The following is a 23556-nucleotide window of genomic DNA, read 5'->3' on the forward strand; positions in this document are numbered from 1 at the left end:
AAATTTAATGACTTCCCGCCAAATTATGTTGTTGATATGCGCCTCGTGTAGGAATGCAACAGTGTTCTACCAAAATCGTCTATGTCAATGAGAATTGTACTGCACCAGTGTTGCGTTCTCAATAGTGTGCATACGGTATGTATAGCGGTTTTTCATATACTCTTCTTCTACTTCTATTTCTACCACATGATGGCAACTATCAACTAATTGATCATATTGCCATATTAGGGTATGCACGAGAAAGAGAGAGAAAATTTAGAAGGTGAATTTATATACAGTGATAGTTAAAAACAGGTATCTAAGTCTAGGCAAAGAATTGTGCCACTTGAGTCTTAAAGGACTCAAGCGACTCTGCTGACACGATATCTGGAGGCAATGCATTCCAGTTCCCGGATTGTCCTTGTAAAAAATGATTCCTTTCTGTAGGTGCATCTAGATGACATAATTCGGTAGTAGTTTTCATTGCTAGATCTTACATGATATGGGTTTGACTGCTTAACTAGTCTTCCATTGTTTTCAGTTGTAACAAGTCCATGTTCTATCTTGAATAGCATAAAGTCGTGCCTCTTTTCGCCTGGTTTCCAGCAGTTTCCATTGAAGGTGAGAAATCATGTCACCAACACTAGAGCGGTTTCCGTGCTTGTTTGTTACGTATATTGCAGCCCGACGTTGTACCATTTCAATTTTCTGAATATTGTTTTGTTGGTAAGGGTCCCATACAGTGCTGGCATATTCAACTGATAGACAAACTAGTGAACGAACTAAACTCTTCATTTATTAAGATTTAACCACTACCACTGTTTTGTTCTGCAACCGCTAAACTGTTTCCAGAAACAAATTTTTATAAATGAAAAATACTGGTAAACATTTTTGGCATATGATATTAAAGAACAATGAAGTTTGATTTTTTGAAAAACTGCTTTATATGTTGATTTTAATGACAATGGTGATTTTATTATAATCAAGTATATCAACAGCTCAACCTCGTTCCTTAACCCATTCATGCCTAGCGTCCTGAAAAAAGGACATTGTAAACAGCGTAGACCCAGATGAGACGCCGCATGATGCGGCGTCTCATCTGGGTCTGCGCTGTTTGCTTAAAGGAATTTCAGTAAGTAATATTCTAAATATAGAAATAAATATACTAGACATCCCTAATTTTGGAAATAAATTGATCCAATTCAGAACGATGGGAGAGTCAACTAGGCATGAATGGGTTAATGCCCACTCTCAATTTTGAAATTAACACATCTGATAAACAATGAATTTGGAAGGTATCTAGGCACTAATTGGGCTGGGACTTCATTTTAAGTTTAGTATTGACATTTTATATGAAATTGCTATATGCTCCTCAACTTTGCATACGTTGACTATATTACGTTGAAAGTGTACTTGCGCATAAAAACCGAAAAAAAAGAATCAGTTATTTGTGTGTAAAATTAATAACTGGTAATCAAATTTCCGATCAATTGAATTGAAATAGGTAATGCAGTGACTTACCACAGATTTCAAAACATGTTACCGCGTATATAGCGTGCATTATATCCTGGAATGATTCATGAGTTGCGTTCTACTTATTTTTATTGTATTTCATTACTTTCAGTGTACACATGTGCAGTGAGTGTTGCAGTGAGTGTTGACGGATCACTGCTGTATATGACCAGCTACAGTCACCACAGGCTTCTAACCCTGTCTATGGATGGGACTGTCTTGTCATCCTTAAAAGATCCTGCACTTCTTGGTCCTGCAGGTGTGCACTTGTCAGAGACAGGACAGCTGCTGGTATGTGGGCACCATGCACACAACGTAGTCCACGTGGATGGTGAGGGAAGAGTGGTGACTCTGGCTTCCAAGACGGATGGTCTTAACGGTTCATGGATTGTGTACTAAAGAGTACGTACTGGAAGGCTGATTGTTGGACACGATGACAACATCCTAGTCATACAAACCAAATAAATTAATGTTGAATAAGGTTGCCCATGAAATAACTTACGCCATGTATATGAAATGTCTTTTTATATTAGCACATGTTGATTGTTAAACAATGTTTATTATACCCCCATTACCATTGGTAATGGGGGCTATATAGGAGTCACTTTGTCGGTCGGTCTGTCTGTCCGTCTGTCCCGAAAGCTTGTCTGGGCCATAACTATGTAGTTCATTGTGCGATTTTAAAATAATTTGGCATATTTGTTCACCATCATTGGACGGTGTGTCGCGCGAAAGAATTACGTTGATATCTCAAAGGTCAAGGTCACACTTGGAGTTCATAGGTAAAAAATGGCCATAAATGAGCTTGTCCGGGCCATAACGTTGTCATTTACTGTGAGATTTTAAAATCATTTGGCACATTTGTTCACCATAATTGGACGGTGTGTCGCGCGAAAGAATTATGTCGATATCTCCAAGTTCAAGGTCACGCTTTGAGTTAAAAGGTCAAAAATGGCCATACATGAGCTTTTCTGGGCCATAACTATGTTGTTCATTGTGAGATTTAAAAATCATTTGGCACATTTGTTCACCATCATTGGACAGTGTGTCGCGCAAAGAATTACATTGATATCTCCAAGGTCAAGGTCACACTTTGAGTACAAAGGTCAAAAAAGGCCATAAATGAGCTTGTCTGGGCCATAACTTTGTCGTTCATTGTGAGATTTAAAAATCATTTGGCACATTTGTTCACCATCATTGGACAGTGTGTCGCGCAAAAGAATTACGTTGATATCTCCAAGGTCAAGGTCACACTTTGAGTACAAAGGTACCCCCACAAACGAAGTTTAGGGGGGTATATAGGAGTGAGCTTGTCTATCAGTCGGTTGGTCTGTCTGTCGGTCCATATTAAGTGTCCGCTCTCTAATTCAAGTTGTTTTCATCCGATCTTCACCAAACTTGGTCAGATACTATATCTAGATGTATCTAGATGATGTCTAGGTCAAGTTCGAATATGTGTTATGCCGGGTATAAAAATGGGTCACTTAGTGCATTTTAAACATTGCGCATGGTGTCTGCTAATTTTAGTAGTTTTCATCAGAGCTTCACCAAACTTGGTCAGAAGTTGTATCTAGATGATGGCTAGGTCAAGTTCGAACATGGGTTATGGCAGGTCAAAAACTAGTTCAGGGGGTCACTTAGTGCGTTTTAAACATTGAGCATGGTGTCGGCTCTCTAATTCAAGTAGTTTTCATCCGATCTTCACCAAACTTGGTCAGAAGTTGTATCTAGATGATGTCTAGGTCAAGTTTGAATATGGGTCATGCCGGGTCAAAAACTAGGTAATTGGTCACTTAGTGCATTTTAAACAGTGAGCATGGTGTCTGCTCTCTAATTGAAGTAGTTATCATCCAATATCTTCACCAAACTTGGTTAGAAGTTTTATCTAGATGATCTTAAGGCCAAGTTCCAATGTTTGCCATGCCAGATCTAAAACTAGGTCACGGGGTCACTTAGTACGTTTTACACATTCAGCATGGTGTCCGCTCTCTAATTCTAGTAGTTTTCATCCAATCTTCACCACACCTGGTCAGAAGTTGTATCTAGATGATCTTTAGGCCAAGTTTCAACATGGGCCATGCCAGGTCAAAAACTAGGTCACGGGGTCACTAAGTGCGTTTTAAACATTGAGCATGGTGTCTGCTCTTTTTTGTGAAGACAACATGCAAAATATTCTGTGTCAATTTGGCATGTGGGGGTATTTGTCAGCTCTAGTTACGTTTAAACAATCTTGAAGGCATATTATTTAGTTTTCTGTTTGAAATGTATTTGTTTGTGAAACCTTATTTCGTCATTGTATGAAATTTTGTCATTATATTTTCACATGTTCATTTTACAAACATTGTATCGTAGTATCTCAATACATACATGTGTAATGAATATCACAAAGAAATGAATAAAGGAGAAATAACAGTTGTTACTTAATTTTATTTCCGATTTCACACAATATCAACATAAAAAAATGTGTGACAAATGCAGAAACTAAATATTTTTATTGTAACAAAAATAATACATGTATTAGGCATAACTAAATTATAATCATATTTTCTCTTTTTCTCAAACTGCATGCATGATATCGATGATTGATTATATCTGCTATACGTATTTCTGCTTCATGCGAGTATATTTAGATAACGTTTCTTTGCATTCAACATACATAAACAACAAGCACAAGATTAATCACCAAATCAACTGATATTTGTGAGAATATATTTGTTTTGGCTTATTTCATTCATAAAATGAATTAATTAACATAAGCCAAAGATGTGTGCATTTTAAGCTTGTTGTCGCAATATATATATCGTATATATATATATATATATATATATATATATATATATATATATATATATATATATATATATATATATATATATATATATATATATATATGGCAACAAATATTGAAAAATATAACTAAGAGGGCAATCAGAAGCTATAGAACTCACAAGTCCTTCAGATGCTCACCATAGTTACTGTAATAGGATTATGCAAATAATATAGAAATTATGATACAATATACTATTACTGATGCTCGATTGGTCATTGTCGGCTCGGGTACTACTTAGTTGTACCCTGGGTACTCTTAAGTATACTTACATGTACCCGGGTACGGTAAATATACTTAAACGTACCCGGTCGATATTAGACTGTACCCAATTTTATATTCTTGCCAAAAATCAGATGTCGTAAAACGCGCTACTGATTACCATAAAACGATATTGTTTATATTAAACAAACTTCTCTTAAAAAATTAACTGCATCAACATGCTGTTTGAGTATGAGTTTCGATAATATAGAGACCATTTAACAGAAAATTGACATAAATATGAACATGATTTAAAAAAAAATAAAGCCTACAATGACTGATCAAGCTTTAAAATTCCGGTTACGTTTTAGTTTATTTACCGTACCTGGGGTACATGTAAGTATACTTAAGAGCATCCAGGGTACATGTAAGTAGTACCCGAGCTGACAATGACCAATCAAGTATTACTGATACAAGAAGAATCATTCCTCAGATATCATTCAGACAAATGTTGACGAGGCACGAAGCACTGCAAATACTCGAAGATCAGTTAGAAAGATTAAATACTGGTGATTAAATGAAAAAAACAAGAGTCCAGGTGGTTATATAATATTTATGTGCAATCCTTAAGCAAAGGAATTAACTTAAGGTTCATATGAGCCTTGTTCTGAGAAAACTGGGCTTTATGCATCTGCGTAAAGTGTCATCCCAGATTAGCCCGTGAAACTTGATTTTCGGTAAGGAGGGACTTCCTTGAAACTAAAAATACCATATAGGGGAAAGTGTCGTCCCTGATTAGCTTGTGGGGACTGCACAGGCTAATCTGGGACAACACTTAACGCACATGCATTAAGCCCAGCTTTCTCAGAACACGACTCATATAACAAATATATTTCCTAAGTGGATCCAACAAACAACAATTTAATTTCTTTATGAACATTAATATAAATATTAAACATGTCATTAACATAGCTATATTGATGCATAAGAAAAGCATTGTAAAATCAGCATAACAAATCTATTGTATTTATTTTGGTACCACATGATTGCATTTCTTAAAGCGGGTATATACGATTTTGTCAAATATTTATTTTATATAAACTGTGTAAAAAACTTATTATATATATATTTCAATATAAATTAAAATAAAAGTTAAGAAGAACATGTGTCGAAAAATGCGAAATAAGCCAGATATTTAATTCTGAAATTGAAAACGGCTGTACAGCCGAATTCGCCAGCATGTATACCATACATGTACGATGTGAATCTAAATTTACGAGGGATGTTCCAGAAGTTCGTGGATTTTCGCTATAACTTTCATTTGGTAACATAAATGGACAAACAAATAGCATGTTAAGAATATTTCGTCCTTTCCAAATCTACTCTCCAAATATCATGGAAATACATAAAACAATAAATATATATCAGAGATTTAAACATGTGCACAATGCGCACACCGACACACGTGTAACGTTTCTGTTCAACGTCAATGACGTTATGAAGTTAACAACTGTCAAATCTTTTCCACATAATCACCTCCAACGCGAATGCACTTTATGTGTCGGGAAATCCACTTGTCAAAAGTGTCTCTATACCAGTCAGCGTCAAAAGACGACACGATTCGCTTTGCTGCAACTGTAAGTTCCTGTTTACTTGCAAAGCGAAAACCGCGCAACTGTGATTTTACTTCCGGGAAGACGCGGAAGTCCATAGGGGCCAAATTCGGGCTGTAAGGAGGACTTAGGCGCTGTAACGTGAAATTTGCCGTAAATTCTGTTTATCAACGACATTTAAACCAAATTTAAATTCGCGTAACGCTAATACTTATAATAAAATACACGCATGCGCCGCATGTCGTTACTGAGGTCTCTATGGCAACGTGTTTCGAACGCGCTTTATGGAATTCATGCATTTTTAGCATATATATAAAGTTCGTGATAATTGGTTTGTATAATATGTAAATTTCATTGACTTTTACCAGCAAACTAATAAGTTATAGCGAAATCCACGAACTTCTGGAACACCCCTCGTAGTCTAACGGTTTATAATACAAAGACGAATGCTTCGGTTATTGTAGGAAAATATGTACGTCACTATCGGCTCGGGGCGCTAATTTGTCTTTGCTGCATTTTATGAAATTCGGCTTTAATGTATAATTTTCTTGCCAATTTTGTGTTATTGTAACCAGGGATCATATTTTTTTCGGTTTTGTCGGTCCTAGACCGATTGGAGTCATGAAAGACCGATTGAAAATCCCAAACAGTCGGTCCGATTCTGTGTGCTAAAATGCCCATGTCATGAAATCGATTACACAGTGCACATGCTAACATACCCTAATTACTAGTATTTCGGTTATCTGTACCATTTACTGCAGACTCTAAACCGGTCAGGACGAGTTTATTGCGTGTCAGACGACTACTATCAGAGTATGACCCCAAGCAGCGAAAATTCGCGCGGTTGAGTATTAGTCATGCATGAATAACCCCGTGTCAATATCAATCGATAATTTCACTGGCTTATACCTAGTACACTAATCGGTCCCTAATGTGTACTCGTGACGATAAAATCGTTGACAGTTACTTCGGAGATGAAAACTTCAATGTTCATAATCCTCGTGGAAAGTGTGCATTTCATGCATGATACAGAAAACCTTCATACAAACAAAGAAGAAAATCGGATATTCTGCAATAATTCATATTATTGTGGGCGGACCGAATACACTGAAAACATGCGCTGTAACTAAACAAAACATGCCGATACATTTTCCACCAGCGAACTGACTGGCAATAACTAAATGAAAGTTGCGGATCTGATTGACAGAACAGCCGAAAGTTATTTTATGGGCGGAACTTCACATAAAATAGTACACAAGAAAAATAATATACTTAGTATAAATCTGAAGTAAAAATCGTGTTAGAATCAAAATCATTAGTGTACTTGATTGTTTGTTGTTGAATAACTCACGACCGGAAGTTAAGATGCGTGGTTTCAAATCACTCGTGCTTCGCACTCGTGATTTAATCCCTACGCATCTTAACTATCGGCCGTGTCAACTATTTGGTTTTGTTGTTGCCAGTATCCAACCTACGCACAGACATTTGTTAGGTTCAGTGCATGTATGTAAGCTATTATCGAGTCGACAACGATTTAAAACATCGGTATAGACTTACACAGATAATTAATATTGACAACGATGAAAAAAGTCAGATACAACAGCACACGAAACAACAATAAAAGAGAAAAAAAAATCATAAAACCAATTGAGAAAACTCGTATGTTCCGTTTAAAAAAAATGCCAAAGGCAATTAAACTTGTACATTTATTATACCACCGTCATGAATGGCAAAATCAATGGTATATATGTTGACGTAATTTGTCATGATTTCGGATATAAATTTTCGGACACTTTCCCCATTTAATCCAGACCGATTGATGTTGCGGGAAAATATGATCCCTGATTGTAACATATTTTATCAATATATTACAATTAAACACATATAAAAAAAATCGTATATACCCGCTTTAACAAATATGTAAAAAAATCCAACTGTACAAAAAGATTTTCCAGCCGAGATCAAATTTTAGTACTAAAACCAGTGTGAACATAAACATTCAGTTTGCATTTAGTTCGTTTCCGAATTTGCTTCGCAAAAGGTTTCCAGTTATAATGTCCAGATGTATCTCTATTTTCATTAAAGATGGAATGTTTTATCTATTTTGTCCACAACCATGTTGGCAATAGCAATTGATGAAGTTGCCGCTGGAGAGGGCGAGTTGCGTACATGCAAAACGCGTTTCCCTACATCTCCCTCTCCTACGTCGAACACAAAGTCATCGACCAGGGATCCATCATTACTCAGCGCCTGGGCACGAACTCCTGCTGGGCCTCTGAAACAGTATCTCTGAATGAAAACACTGACACAGTATCTCTGAATGAAAACACTGACACAGTATCTCTGAATGAAAACACTGACACAGTATCTCTGAATGAAAACACTGAAACATTATCTCTGAATAAAAACAATGAAACAGTATCTCTGAATGAAAATACTGAACAATTATCTCTGAATGAAAATACTAATACAGTATCTCTGAATGAAAACACTGAAACATTATCTCTGAATGAAAATACTAATACAGTATATCTGAATGAAAACACTAAAACAGTATCTCTGAATGAAAACACTAAAACAGTATCTCTGTATGAAAATTCTAATACAGTATCTCTGAATGAAAACACTAATACAGTATCTCTGTATGAAAATAGTAATACAGTATCTCTGAATGAAAGCACTAAAACAGTATCTCTGAATGAAAACACTGAAACAGTATCTAAAATGAAAACACTGAAACAGTATCTCTGTATGAAAATACTAATACAGTATCTCTGAATGAAAACACTAAAACAGTATCTCTGAATGAAAACACTGAAACAGTATCTCTCAATGAAAACACTGAAACAGTATCTCTCAATGAAAACACTGAAACAGCATCTCTGAATAAAACACTGAAACAGTATCTCTCAATGAAAACACTGAAACAGTATCTCTCCATGAAAACACTGAAACAGTATCTCTCAATGAAAACACTGAAACAGTATCTCTCAATGAAAACACTGAAACAGTATATCTCAATGAAAACACTGAAACAGTATCTCTGTATGAAAACACTGAAACAGCATCTCTAAAAGAAAACTGAAACAATTCTCTAAAAGAAAATGTTACATGGTATACTGCAGCGTTTTGCAAATGCATCTTTTAAGTTTTTGTTAAACAACTAATTTATCATTCAACAACAAAACTATAATGAACAATAGCTGCGTTTGTAAAACACAATGCTCTCTACTGCAACTTGAAGCCACACAGCAGCTATATCCCAATTGAAAACATCATGATGCAGTAACGGTCCTTGGACACTATCAGCGTTTTTGAAAAACATCTGGAAGTGTTACTTAAATGAAAATTAAGTCCATGGCCAATAACTTTGCCAAAAATCAATGGAGCTGAACCAAAATCACACTTCAACTGCAAATTATGAAGGTAGACTCACAACAAAAATCTGCTCAATATCTGAAAGCGTTTTGTAAAAAAAAACTCCGAAAAAGGTCCAAGGCCCCTAACTTTGACAAAAATCAATTGACGAAAACCAAACTCACACATCATTTGTAAGTCATGTATGCAGACTCACTTAAAAAAAAAACAGCTAAATATCTGAAAGCATCTCGTAAAAACCCCTCAGGAAAACGGTTATTATAGAGAAAAATCATCCAAGGCCCCTTACTTCGCAAAATATCAATGGACCCGAACAAAACTCACACTTTATCTGTATGTCGTATAGGTATCTGTATGTCGTATAGGTATGAGTATACCTATACGACATACAGATAAAGTGTGAGTTTTGTTCGGGTCCATTGCATAACAAAAATCACCCTAATATCTGAAAGCGTTTCCTTAAAAACTCTGAAAAACGTTTTTTTATTGAATTAAAATCTTAGTCCAAGGCCCATAACCATACATGCCATAATTTTTCAGACCAATTCCGGGACATTGAGTTAAATTGTCCGGGACTTTTGCCGATTTTCCGGGACATGTATAAAATGTAGCGATATTTATAGACATATGCATTTTTGGTACGTTTTTTTTTTGTTTCGCATCGTTAATTGCAAAAGTTCGAAAGCCTATCCGAAATACACTTGATCTATTAACGTCAAATTAAACATTACTACTTCCGTTACTAGATACAAGCCACGTGTTTTCAGTGTAAGCGTTCTAAACATAGATGGTGACGTCACTGCGTTATTGTTATTAAGACCGGTGTGTAACGCGTAGCTGTTGATACGCCTTTATTCATTTATAACATTTATATATTAAAAAATACAACAATACAGTACCGTTAGATCGTCAACTCAAATCAATTCACAATACATACAACCTATCACATTAAAACAAATACAACAAAACAGTACCGGTAGATCGTCAACTTAAAATCCGGACAGGATGACGTTTTTATATGCTTACTTTTTTACTCAACTTCTTTGTCGGTTAAACGTGCGAACATAAACTGCTTTTAATTTTTTAATCAGCGATGTTGGACTTCAAATGTGTGAACAACTATCCTTTGCCCTTACGCAGCGGGAAATAATGACGTAGTAGATTAAAGTCAATTTACAACCACATTAAACAATGCCGCCTTTTCGGTTTGACCGCGAACGTGAGACAATCGATATGATAACAGGACCCCTGTTAATTGATCGATTTTGACACGAAGCGTAGTCTGCCTATTCGGGTAGGCATTGTCAAGGAGACGCTGCAGATATACACAGATTCGAGGTGCAGTTAAGCCTAAGATAAGGTACATGTATATAAGGATTTTGTAAATTCCGGGACATTTGACAGATTTCCGGGACAGCGGGACAAGTTCTTCATTTCCGGGACTGTCCCGGACAATCCGGGACGTATGGCATGTATGCCCATAACTTTGCAGCCAAAATTCAAAGGACCAGAACAAAACTCACACGTCACTGTAAGTCATGTAGGTACACTAATAAATCCAAATGTCTGGTCACTATCTGAAAGCGTTAAGGACAAAAAGGGCAGACAGATGGACAGAAAGTGCAACTGCTATATGCCATGCTACTCGGGGCATAAACACATGAACCCAATTGTAGGGCATGAGGGAAATGGCAATATGTTGAATAGTTAAGCTTTAATATTTGTCATAATGTACTTAAAAGTTTCTCACCTAATGACATCAGCCCTCTTCAGCGTTGGTACGAACCTCTGTAGTTGTCTAACCTGGGCAGACATGAAGAACGCCCGCCACATCTCCGACATGCCAAACCCCAAGTGCTTCATAGCTATCTTTCTAGTGCCTCTGTTGATGGAAAAGTAATAATGGTGTAAAAACTAAATAGCCAACAAAAGCTTTTTAAAACAATAATGTTCTGCCTGAAACACCCTTACACCCAGCTTTGTCAGAGGTCATTTGCCAGTACAGTTTTAAGAACTTGTTTCCCAACAATGCAAGCTTTTTACCCATGAAGTTTCATATTGATGCCTTATGTTTATAAGATATGGGAAGAGGATAACGACAACGAGCCAGGCATGGTATTGTAATGCGCATGGGGGGGTTAGAGGGTAAGGGTTAGGGGTCGGGTTTGGGTTAGGGTTAGCCTTTACCCTAACCTTAACCCTAACCCGACCCCTAATCCTAATCCTAACCTAACCATAACCCAGGCTTATCTCCCCTAATACCATGCATCGCTCGTTGTCTTGTCCTCTTCCCATAAGAAGACCGGTGCCTGGGTAAATTTTCAGCATGACGATTCTTAAGGACAAAACATTTGCAATTATCAAAACACTTATTTATGGTTCTTGTACACTGTAAACTGCACTTCCCTTTGTTGCAATCTTTTTACCAACAAAATTTTCAAAAGATACCTTTTATGCCCAAGATGAAGTTAAAATGTTATTAATTAATAAAGGGAAATAAATCTCAAAATGTGGAAGCCATAGTTATGGCTCTTGTGCACATAACTGTCATAACCCCTCAATGAGATATATCTACATATTGATTTTAGTAAAGTAAATCCATTGAATAGATTTGGAGTTGTGCTCTGGACAAAGTTTCGGACAAAGACAGACAGATGGACGGCGACTATTACTTTATCCCTTCGGAAATTTCAGTGGGGATTAAAAATCAAGGAAATATCTGCAAGTTTTGTGAATTGATCTATGATTAAACTTTCCTTTGTTAACAGTACTGCATAGTGTGTAAATATGGGAATACTTTGCATGCAACTTAAAGCCAAATTACTTGTTTCATAATAAATTGTTGTACAAGCTTCTTAGGGACAGCAGATATTTGTTTTACTTGTCCTGACCTATACTTTGGTAGTCCAGGACAATCTGAATAGTGATAATGCCGGGCTAGAACACTTTGGAACGAAAGGGAATACATTATAGCAAATAAATTACAGTGAGGAAACTACCTGTATTTCAGTGCATCAAAGGTATCTGCCAAATTGAAGTCCAGCAGATGGTATCCCTCCCTCTTGAATGCCAGAACTGCAGTGGGTCCTAACCAGACACTACCATCAACACGTGGGGTAAAGTGGACACCCAAGAACGGCAGGGCTGGATTTGGTACCTGTGATTAAAGTTAAAATACATCTTATTGCCAAGACCTAGTTGTCAAAATTATTTGGTTATGGGAAAATAAAGTTAATGAATTGTTAATATATGTAATTTTTCCAGGTATGGCATAAAAACAAATAGTATTTTCAACTTTGACTTTTAACTGTGACCATTTAACACACACATATTCGTCATATACATGATATGCAATAATGTCATCAGGTATAATTATATACAAGAGCACCGCATAACGGGTGCCACGCTCGGCTGAGAAAGCATGTCAGATTATTTTTTTTTAAGAGGTCACAGTGACCTTGACCTTTGACCCTAAATTGGTGTGGCGTGTAGAACTCATCAAGGTGCATCTACATATGAAGTTTCAAAGTTGTACGTGGAAGCACTTTTATTTTAGAGCCAATGTAAAGGTTTTAGCACGACGCCGGATGGCGGAGGACGAGCAGGCTATGACAATACCTCGGGGTTTCTCTGAAAACAGCCTCGCTAAAAATTATATTAAAAATATCACAAAAACCCATAGATTCAATCTGTATATTGTATTGTTGAATAGCCCCCAAAGAGCCATGATGTTATCTGGAACTCAAAAACAAAAAAATAACATTTCTTGAATGAGTAACTTTTAAAGTGCAAACAGTCTGAAGAAAAAGAAAACATACCGGATATATGTTACCATTGACCATATTGCTCTTCTCTGGTTTGAGTAGCAAGTAGTCTCCCCTGAATGGCACCACTCTTGGTTCCCTGCTGCAGCCAGACAGTTCAGCAATCCGGTCAGACTGGAGTCCAGCACATGTGACTACATACCTGCACCGTAACATCTGATTCTGAATACATATGCATGCATATTAGAACATCAACTGGGAGAATCCTACCTTTAATTAGAAATGTGTCAATAGGCCACATATGCCCCCCACCTGCCTGTAGAATGTGTCTATAGGACACATATGTCCCCCACCTGCCTGTAGAATGTGTCTATAGGCCACATATGCCCCCCACCTGCCTGTGAAATGTGTCTATAGGACACATATGTCCCCCCACCACTACATGTATGCAGGTGAGGATGCATGTGTATCCATGAAAGCCGTGCTATGCTGTCTTCTAGTGTACTTAGCTCTATTTTTCAACATCATTTGGAATATTTTCCAAATGAAATCCTCAGCTAGGTATGCCGACTACACAAAATAAAAAAAAGATATACCAATAAAAATGACCACATTAAAGTTATTGAGTGAAAACTTTTTTTATTTTCTGAAACAGTGACCTTGATTTGAATGGCCCTAACTATCATATGAAGCTAGACCATCATGTATGATACATACACACAAAATGTTTCAACCTCAACCAAAACATCACAGGTTTCATACTTAAGTCGTACATTAAAATTCAAAGGACTTTTAATGCAAGTTTAAAGATGTTCAAGGCGATAGTTTGAATTCATTAACAGGTGATAAAATGTAAAGAAATCAAGGATTTTTTGTAAACATTAAGACAAAATTCCAATCTTACATGCCCCATATTTGAATCCACATTTTACAAAGCTAATTAGTTATGATAATGGTATAATAATACAAATTGAGACAATTCATAATACCTTGGATTCATCTCCTATCACAGTGATTGGGAACTTGTTTCCCTCCAAGTCCCCTGACCTGCCCTCCGGTGTAAGACTGAACTTCCTGACAGCCCAGTTGGTGAACACACTGCCTCCATGTTCTTGGAAGAACTTGCCATAAGATTCAGTGACACAGCCGTAGTCGATAATACCAGTGTGGGGTGAGTGCACTGCCTTCAGGCCCTATCATTTTACAACCACTTGAATATTCATACAATTTACAATCTGTTGATAATTTTGACATGTATACAAAATTACAAATCATTTAATCCTTTTCAAATGAAACAGATTATGAACTGAAAATTTTACAAAATTTCCAACTATTTACTGGTAGCAGGGGTTTCCCCGTTGATTGCCACTTCTGCAAAATGTGACAGTTTCGCAGATAACAGTTTTTTTTCGAAGCAGTAAATTTCATATCTTACAAAGTATTTACAGACTGTGCTAATAAGAAACACAGAATCTCGATTAAAAAAACAATTTTCCTTCTGGACAACCTGCATTGACCTACCACACAGTTGGGCTCAATATCCCTGATCTCATGGGGCCCTATGACCCTGAGGTCGCGAACCCCATTCTCCTGTCCCCTCTCAAACAGTGCGTCCAGTCTAGGAATCTCGTCCTTCTCTGTTGCAACTATCAGCTGCACAGACAGAATAGAAAGGCATATACATATATGGCAACTGTAAAATGTACACAAGATATTAAAACAAATGTTCAGGCCAAGTTTCATGAAGATTGGACAATAAATGGGACTTTTAAAGAGTTAACAAGTTTTCACTATAGCCATATACAGAAAAATGCCCCGCCCCCTGGCGGCCATGTTTTTCAAGCAACTGGAACCATTTTTACACTCGTCCAAGATATTATTGGGAAAAATCATCTGACCAAGATTTATGGTGATCAGACAATAAATGTGACTTTCAGAGGGTTAACAAGTTTAAAATATAGCCATATAAGGAAAAAGACTATTGCCAAGCAATATATGTCCCCTACCGGCTCCACCATTGTCAGAATAAAAAATATATATACTTGTTGCCATAGCAACCAGAATTTTTGACGTAGGAACAAAATAAAATGACGTGCATTATGTCCATATTGCCATCTATCCATGTTTCAAGTTTCATGAACAATATTAAGATTTTTTAAAGATATCGCAGGATCCAGAAAAGTGTGACAGACTCACGGATTGACGGACACACAGAGCGCAAACCATCCCGGTAGGGGACAAAAATGCCATGCCCACTGGCGGTAATGGTTCAAACCAACCGGAACCATTTTCGAACTCGTCCAAAATATCATGGGGACAAATTTGTATGACCAGGTTTCATGCCAGATGATCAGAGAATAAATGTGGCATCTAGAGTGTTAGCAAGGTTTTACTATAGCGCTGCAATATAAGGAAAAATGCCCACCATGTTTTTCAACCTACAAGAACCATTTTCAAAGTCGTCCAAGAAATAAATTTCATGAAGATCGGACAATAAATGTGGCCTCTAGAGTTTTTTCATGGCAAATGTTGATGCCGCACAATGCACCACGGACAAAAGGTGATCACAAAAGCTCACCATAAGAAAATATTGTGCTCAGGTGAGCTTAAAACAGACTATTGGTAAATGCATGTGCATAAAGTGTTTGTCCCAGTCTCGTATAATTGAATATTTGCTTCAACTTGAACTTGTTTCAAGGAAGTCTCCTCTAACTTAATATCCATAACAATCAATTTTTAGCTAACCTGTGACATGGTGGGCTTATGTGACCGTGTGACATCCGGCGTCCGTTGTGCATGCGTGTGTGCTTGCGTCCGTCAACAATTTGTTTGTGTAGACAGTAGAGGTCACAGTTTTCATCCAATCTTTATGAAATTTGGTCAGAATGTTTATCTTGATGAAATCTTGGTTGGGATTGTATTTGGGTCATCTGGGGTCAAAAACTAGGTCAAATAATAGAAAAAACTTGTGTAGACAATAGAGGTCACAGTTTTCATCCAATCTTTATGAAATTTGGTCAGAATGTTTATCTTGATAAAATCTAGGTTGGGATTGTATTTGGGTCATCTGGGGTCAAAAACTAGGTCACTAGGTCAAATAATAGAAAAACCTTATGCAGACAAACGAGGTCACAGTTTTCATCCAATCTTTATGAAATTTGGTCAGAATGTTTATCTTGATAAAATCTGAATTTGGGTCATCTGGGGTCAGAAACTAGGTCACTAGATAGAAAAACCTTGTGCAGACAATAGAGGCACAGTTTTCATCAGATCTTAATGAAATGTGGTCAGAATGTTTGTCTTGTTAAAATCTGGGTTGGGATTGAATTTGGGTCATGTAGGGTAAAAAACTAAGTCACTAGGTCAAAATTAAAAAAAAAACTTTTGTAGACAGTAGAGGTCACAATTTTCATCCAAACTTAATAAAATTTGGAAAGAATGTTAATCTTGATAAAATCTGGGTTGAGAATGTAGTTGGGTCATCTGGGGTCAAAAACTAGGTCACTAGGTCAAATCATAGAAAAACCTTGTGCAGACGATAGAGGTCATAGTTTTCATCTGATCTTAATGAAATATTGTCAGAATGTTTATTTTGATAATATCTGATTTTGGATCCTATATGGGTCATCTGGGGTAAAAAATTAGGTCACCGGGCCAATGCTAGTAAAACCTTGTGTAGATGAAAGAGGTCACAGTTATAATCACCTCTTAATGAAATTTTGCCAGAATGTAATTAAATCTGGCTTGGGATTGTATATGGGTCTGATAGAATTTAAGTTGGTGTAGCAAGGTTAGTCAGGTGAGCGATTCAGGGCCATCATGGCCCTCTTGTTGAAGGAAAGTGCCATCCTGGAGAAGGCTTAGAAGAATGGTTCATATGCTTATCTGGGATGACACTTTGCACAAGTACCGGTGTTATTACCAGTTATCTCAGAATTTGCTTCAACTACAACATATCCTTATTCTACAATCTTCAAACAGCGCACAGAGTCATTTATATACCAAATCATAATGCACTCTCAATGTGATTGAAACCAAAATATAATGGCCTGCTTTGAAAGTTTTTGAAGGATCACATGAACTGTAAGGGTCTTTTGAATGTGCCTGCAACACTCGCGCAGGACCCCATAATGAAATTCTTCAATCAAATTCAGTCTGCAAAAAATTATGTCTACAAGTGTCAGACAGGCTTCTTTTGCGCCGTTATTAATATTGGTAGTCAAAACACTGTGAATCACACCATACCTTTCCACATTTCTTGTAGGGTATGTTGTTTTTATCACAATACTCATACATAAGTTTCAGCCCTTCCACACAAAGCTTTGCCTTCAGAGATCCGGGTTTGTAATAGATACCTGCATGTATCACCCCACTGTTGTGACCACTTTGATGAGCAGCTAAACAATAAAAGAGAAAGCACAAATTACAATAAATTAAACCACATACTAATGTCCATGTTTTATTTTTGATATCCATTCTTGGTTGATATATTCATCTTACACATATTATGCTAGACAGTTGAACGTCCAGTACCTCTAATGCAGTGGTTGGTACTCTCAGTTCATTGTATATGCATATGATTCAATACAGATATTATTACATTAAAAGGGCACAATTGAAGTGCCTTTTCGTGATTTCACTCACAATTAATATTGGACAATACAAAATAATCTTCAAAAACTAAGTGAAAATAAGTTTGAAAAAGTGACTGTCTGAAAAATGGTGTGAACTATCAATCATGGGCAAACCAAACAACCAGAGCAAATCAATAATCCAACCATCAACTATGATGCTACAATAAGTATATTTCCTTAACCTTTTTTTAAATTATCTTTCCATTAAGCAAGGGAGTTAATTCTCCTTCTCATTCAATATTTACCACAATATTTACTTCCCTTTGATAAAAAAATTTGTACTAAAACCTAGAACGTTTAAAAAATATAATAATATATGTGTATAAAATATTATAAGTACATGCTTCCAGTAATAAAAAGTATCATAAAGCACAAAATGAATGACTTGTTTGCATTACACTTGATGTTCTGTAATATAAAATAATTGAGGGTTACCAATGAATTCTATTACCAGTAAGTCATTTGAATTCATAATTTCATACCAAGCTTATGTTCCTTTTCAACAACAGCAAACTTCAGACCAGGGTGTCGAAGAATAAGCTCTCTAGCTGTTGCCATTCCCACAATACCTCCCCCAACAATAACAATGTCATACTCCTTACTTTTGTCATCCTCTGTGCTACAACAGAGGAAACAGAGATGCAAATGCAGCAGTAATTGACCAAGACATCTAGTCCAAACACAGGAGACTGCTATCTGTTCATATTATACTGTGCTGAGTGATACTAAGGTCTGGCCTCAATTTCATAAAGCACATGCAGGATTTACAGGACACATTTTCTGATTTCAAAACATCCCATTTGTTATGGACACAATCAGTTCTAACTTATTTATACATAAAATACAAATTGTTTAAACCAATGGAGACACAATCAGTGATGAGAGTCAATGTTTATGTAGAAAACCAGGGCTTAACACTAACTTTTTTTTCAACTAGCCCATTCGGGCTAGTAAATGCAGAACCTACTAGCCCTGACCAATCTTTCATGTTCCCTGACCCAAGTATTATCAAAACCTTTATATTTATCATTCAACTCAGAGGTGTATTTAGGTGGGGGGCTAGGGGGATAAAGCCCCCCCAGCTGGCTGGCTAGACACGATTTTCAATAAAAATGAGCCCCTTACAGTTTCAATCCACTTGTGTATTTCCTGTCATATGTCCCTAATTAAGCCATAAACAGCTGTCGATTTGTGTATTTAGCCCCCAAGCATGTGTACAGACGATCTAACCTTCGTCAGCTAAAGTGCACGCTTCATTGACTGTAAGTAATAAACTGCGCTATTTGATTGGCTGAAGAAGATACATTCAACTAATGAAATTCATCCATACATTTAGCTATAGATTAATGTTTACAAATGGCTGCCGCATGAGACTTGTGAAAAACAATATTTCAATTTGTAGCAATTAAAGAGTTTAGACGAACTGGTATTAGCTCTTTAGAGTGATAATCCTTTTGAGTAACAAGTTATTGCCAGTGAAATTCAACTGCACACTTAATGAATGGCAATTTTTTTTTTTATTTTTTTTTTTTTTTTACAAATCGGGCTAACTGCTTTGATGTTCATCCATACTTTTTAAAATTAAAAAAAGACTAAAAAATGAAGAATTACTTTGCTATATGAAACTTAATCATTTTCTTAAAGCGTGACAACATCGAGGCAGCAACACCCGAATTAAACTACACAGAAACCTAACGACTCCCTTTGTTAACACTTTTGTGAACGAAATGGACACCCGATTCAGTGATTTGCAGACTAAGGCAGCCATAGGATTGAAGTTTATACCTGAACAAATGTGCGCCTCTCCTGTCAGTGCTAGTGACCTTGAATGGTTCGTTGATGATCTCTCTTCCCCTCAGTCCCTCCCTGCTGAGTTGCACTTTATATGGCAGGCTAGGTGGAAAGGTGTACCCAACCCACCTACTACCCTTCAGGGCTCTGTTGCACATTGTGATTCCCAGCTGTACCCCATCATTAACACTGTTTTGTCCATATCATGTGTGTTCTCTGTTACATCATGCGAGTGTGAAAAGAGTATCAGTGCCCAAGGACTTGTTAAGACAAAACTAAGATCATCAATGGGTCAGGACAGGTTGTCCGCTGTGTGCCTGCTTTCCATTCATAGGGACATGGACATAAACATTTTAATGTTGTACCTAAGTTGACCTAGTAGGATATCCAACAAGGTTAAATAGGAGGTCCACCCATTTTACTCTGTTAAAAAAGTTATGGATAAAGATAATGTCTCCCACCACTTTTGTGGTTTGAGAGACATTTGATTTACCCCTGTGTGTCTGTCTGTCCGTGTGTCTGTCACACTTAATGTTTGAACTCAAGTTCTTATTTGTTTTACATGCACTTTTATCATGCAAAATGCTGATTAGATAGCAGGAAATCGCATCATTTCAAGGTGCCATTTAAAAAATAAATTCGTCGACGGAAGGGGACACCCCTCCCGCATCCTCCCCTGTTGAGCCCCCCCTCTGAAAATTTTCTGGATACGCCTCTGCAACTTGTATTTTCTTGTGCGTGGAGATGCCCAATTATGATTCAATAATTCATATTAGCTTGCCTTACTAATGCTAATCAATTCAATATTCATCTACTTAAGACATCTATTTGTAATCTTCACGCCATTTCGGGAGAAATTTCCTTGTTTTTTTTTCCCTCATACTTTCTCTTACTTTCCTCCTTCCCTTTTCTTTTCTTATCCGAGGAACCCCCACCCCCACCCGTAAAGCCAAACTTAAACAACGAGATGAAACGTCAAAACCTTTTTTACATATATTGCCACGGTTGCTGTCTGACAACAAATGGTAAGTGAATCTTAGGTGTCGCAAAATAACGGGTTACGGTAGTTGTAACAATTGTACAGGGTTAACTCTCTACTCAAAGCCGGGATCGACCATTAATATTAGTTTTGCTAATTAAATTGCATAAAAAAGATTGTCACAACACTTCTAATCGATCAAACAAATTAAAATTATTTAAAATTGATAAATAACTAATAATTTTATAGTAACTTTGTGTTAATGTCGAGTTTTATACCTTCATCGATCCCTGACAATCCTGGGCGATCCCGGCTTTTAGTTTAAAACATATTTTTATCGAGAAAACATGTCACTTTGAGGAAACCAATCAAAAACCGTATCTAGCGGAATTCCATTTAAAAATAGGTACTGACGTGTTTTACCAGGAAAACCGCCGGGGATTTTCTGAATTGTCGGCCTCTTTTTTATTGCAATCAGGGGGTTCCAAATCTATTTCGAGTTACGATCCGTTTGTTGTCTCCGACTTCACTCTGGGATTTAATTGTCATCTGATCATACTGTATTAAGATTTTTGCATCTTTGAAAAGCTTATTTAAATGCAGTTTATTGATATAGAACACATAATCCCACCCAAAATACACACGACCAGTCGGGCATGTTCCTGGGACATTGGCTAGCCCGGACCTAGGTACAGGCAGTGAATGTCGTTCGGACGTGCCTTAGTGTTAAGCACAGGCACTGGGCATCAGCTACTAACCCCCATGACAAAAAAAGTTTGTCGAAATTTTATTTTTTTTACTTATATATGTAACGAATTTATGAACTATATAGGAGTATCATGGATGTTATGGATAATCTGGACTTAGCTGTTTTATGTTGATTTATAGGACAATGTGTATTTTAAGGATTGTTAGTACATGGGATTAAATGGATCATTTAGGGCTATAAAGGGACTTGATTGTTAGTGTAAGTTGAGTTGCTTTGAGGTGTTTAAGATCAGTTGTGTTGGATGTTAATTAAGGTCTGTTACTTGTGATTTATTGGATATACTGTGAATTATGTTGTTATTGTGTCTTTGGGATAATACAGCTAAAACAGGTTAGAAGTGTTTATTATTCTTGTGTTACATTACACCTGTCCAGAGAAATCCAAAGAGCGTTACATATATCTATATATAACAATTGGTATGTGACTTAGACAATTGAATTGCTGATTTTCGCATACCAGCCAATTTCCGAAGCTCACTACTCCATCAATTTTCAACTGATTTGCAATTCTGGTATCCAACAACTCAGAAGACTTCATACTTAATGAATATATCGATGCGCGTTTGCATAAGTCTACCGTAAGGCGGTCATCAAAAAACAAACTTGCAACAACATTTCCTAGAATCAATCTGATTACCACGAAAATACATTACAAACGTACACACTTGTCATGGGGGGTAGTAGCTAATGCCGAGTGCCTGTGGTGTTAAGCCCTGAAAACTCCTAAATTTTAACCCCTAGTCCTTTAAGTTAGAACCTTGAACATTAAATGATGATGTAAAGCCCCTTATTAAAATATCATATTACAGACCGAATAAAAATGCATATGTTACAAAACTGCTGTTCATTCTATCTGTGAGGCATAAGTCAAATTAGTTGGCATTGTGATATAAAGGTCAAGTTTTAGGACACTTAGACTACTGATATAAACTATGTTTAAATCATAATTATACAGGCGCTTATTGAAATTTTAGACAAAATTCAAGCGTCTTACGATATTCATCAATTAACTGCTATATTCATACATTTAATACCAGATCGGTTTTTAACGTAACAAAATACACACTTCTGCACATTACTGACCTTGAATACAATCTCTGACAACCGAAAGTATTAGCACAGGTCTTAAATGCTCTATGTTTTAGTACAAAATTCCAAACGCGTCTATTTCCAACACTAGCAGACATCTTTCGATGACGTAGTACACTATCGACTCGCTTCGATGAGGCTCGCGCAGTGTTTACATGCGATACTTGTGTATTCATTGATGTGAGTAGACCGCGGCAGTTCAAAAGAAGCGTTGATTGGGAGAGGTGTGAAAATGGAGGGGGAACTTAAATGTCCTGTTTGCTCCAAATATTATGTGAAACCAGTGTTACTCTCATGTTCTCATAATTTATGTTCTGGATGTGCTCACAGTTTGCAAGATTTAGCGGATAAATTTTTACCTCAAAATGACGAAAATAATTCGGACCATGGTGATTATCCGGACGTTGACAAATTGAGTATTGTCAGCGAAACGGACAGTGGTGTCGTCTGCAATAGCAGACCAAGCAGTTACATCAGCACACCAAGTATCCACAATTTATTTTTGTCTTCAACCCATCTTGCAAATGGGTGCGTTTATGGAATAAAATGCCCAGTGTGTAAAAAAGTTACCTATTTGGGTGAAACTGGATTTCAGTCACTTCCACGGAATCGTGTCTTGGATATAATCGTCGAGAAATTTTCAGACTCAAGTGATAAAATTGAAAATGTTATTCTTAAGTGTGAACTTTGTGATACTGATAAGCCAAGAGATGCCACGGTGGTTTGTGAACAGTGCGAAGTGCATTACTGTGAATCATGCAGAGAACGTTGCCATCCTAGCAGAGGACCCCTTGCAAAGCACAATTTGATCGACCCAGAAAAAGGGCGCACTTTATTGCGAGCTAAATTAAAAAACAAAGATCAGAAATGCTATGAACACACTGAGGAAGTTTTAAGCTTGTACTGTTTGACGTGTAAGATCCCAATATGTATAATGTGCCAGCAAGACGGACCCCATATCAATCACGACTCTCAGGCTATTGGTGCTATGTGTAAAACTCACAAGGTTTGTGTCCTCCTT

The 23556-nt window shown here is 36.9% G+C and overlaps 2 protein-coding genes across 5 annotated transcripts in view; one reads left to right on the top strand and one right to left on the bottom strand.

The window, feature by feature from the left end:
- Positions 1-7982: 7982 nt before the first annotated feature.
- Positions 7983-22693, bottom strand: LOC127872866 (L-2-hydroxyglutarate dehydrogenase, mitochondrial-like). Of its 2 annotated transcripts, XM_052416327.1 has the most exons (10): positions 22530-22661; positions 19694-19915; positions 18391-18527; positions 17520-17671; positions 14796-14927; positions 14264-14467; positions 13329-13496; positions 12510-12667; positions 11261-11392; positions 7983-8407 (listed from the first exon to the last, which is right to left on the bottom strand). In XM_052416327.1, the coding sequence occupies exons 2-10, from the start codon at positions 19855-19857 to the stop codon at positions 8212-8214; spliced, it is 1443 nt and encodes a 480-aa protein (XP_052272287.1). In that variant the 5' UTR covers positions 19858-19915; positions 22530-22661; the 3' UTR covers positions 7983-8211. The 2 variants fall into 2 exon arrangements, with proteins under 2 accessions (XP_052272287.1, XP_052272286.1); XM_052416326.1 differs by lacking the exon at positions 19694-19915 and having other exon boundaries at positions 22530-22693.
- LOC127872865 (E3 ubiquitin-protein ligase TRIM9-like) overlaps positions 22688-23556 on the top strand; it is a 110593-nt gene continuing 109724 nt past the window's right edge. Inside the window, exon 1 of one of the 3 annotated variants that reach the window (XM_052416321.1) lies at positions 22688-23541. In XM_052416321.1, coding sequence (XP_052272281.1) covers positions 22768-23541 — 774 coding nt within the window. In that variant the 5' untranslated portion in view covers positions 22688-22767. The remainder of the gene's footprint in view (positions 23542-23556) is intronic. The other 2 variants (XM_052416322.1, XM_052416320.1) reach the window with 2 other exon arrangements.

This window comes from Dreissena polymorpha, chromosome 3, assembly GCF_020536995.1.
Source record: "Dreissena polymorpha isolate Duluth1 chromosome 3, UMN_Dpol_1.0, whole genome shotgun sequence".
NCBI lineage: Eukaryota > Metazoa > Mollusca > Bivalvia > Myida > Dreissenidae > Dreissena > Dreissena polymorpha.

Bases quoted from the DNA above. Each gene is read 5' to 3' on its own strand.
- LOC127872866 (XM_052416327.1), bottom strand. From the start codon at position 19,857: ATGTGCAACAGAGCCCTGAAGGGTAGTAGGTGGGTTGGGTACACCTTT. The intron at 18,528-19,693 runs GTATAAACTTCA...CCTCTGTTGTAG, and splicing joins AGAGGCGCACATTTGTTCAG to CACAGAGGATGACAAAAGTA. The intron at 14,928-17,519 runs GTATGGTGTGAT...CTGTCTGTGCAG, and splicing joins CCTACAAGAAATGTGGAAAG to CTGATAGTTGCAACAGAGAA.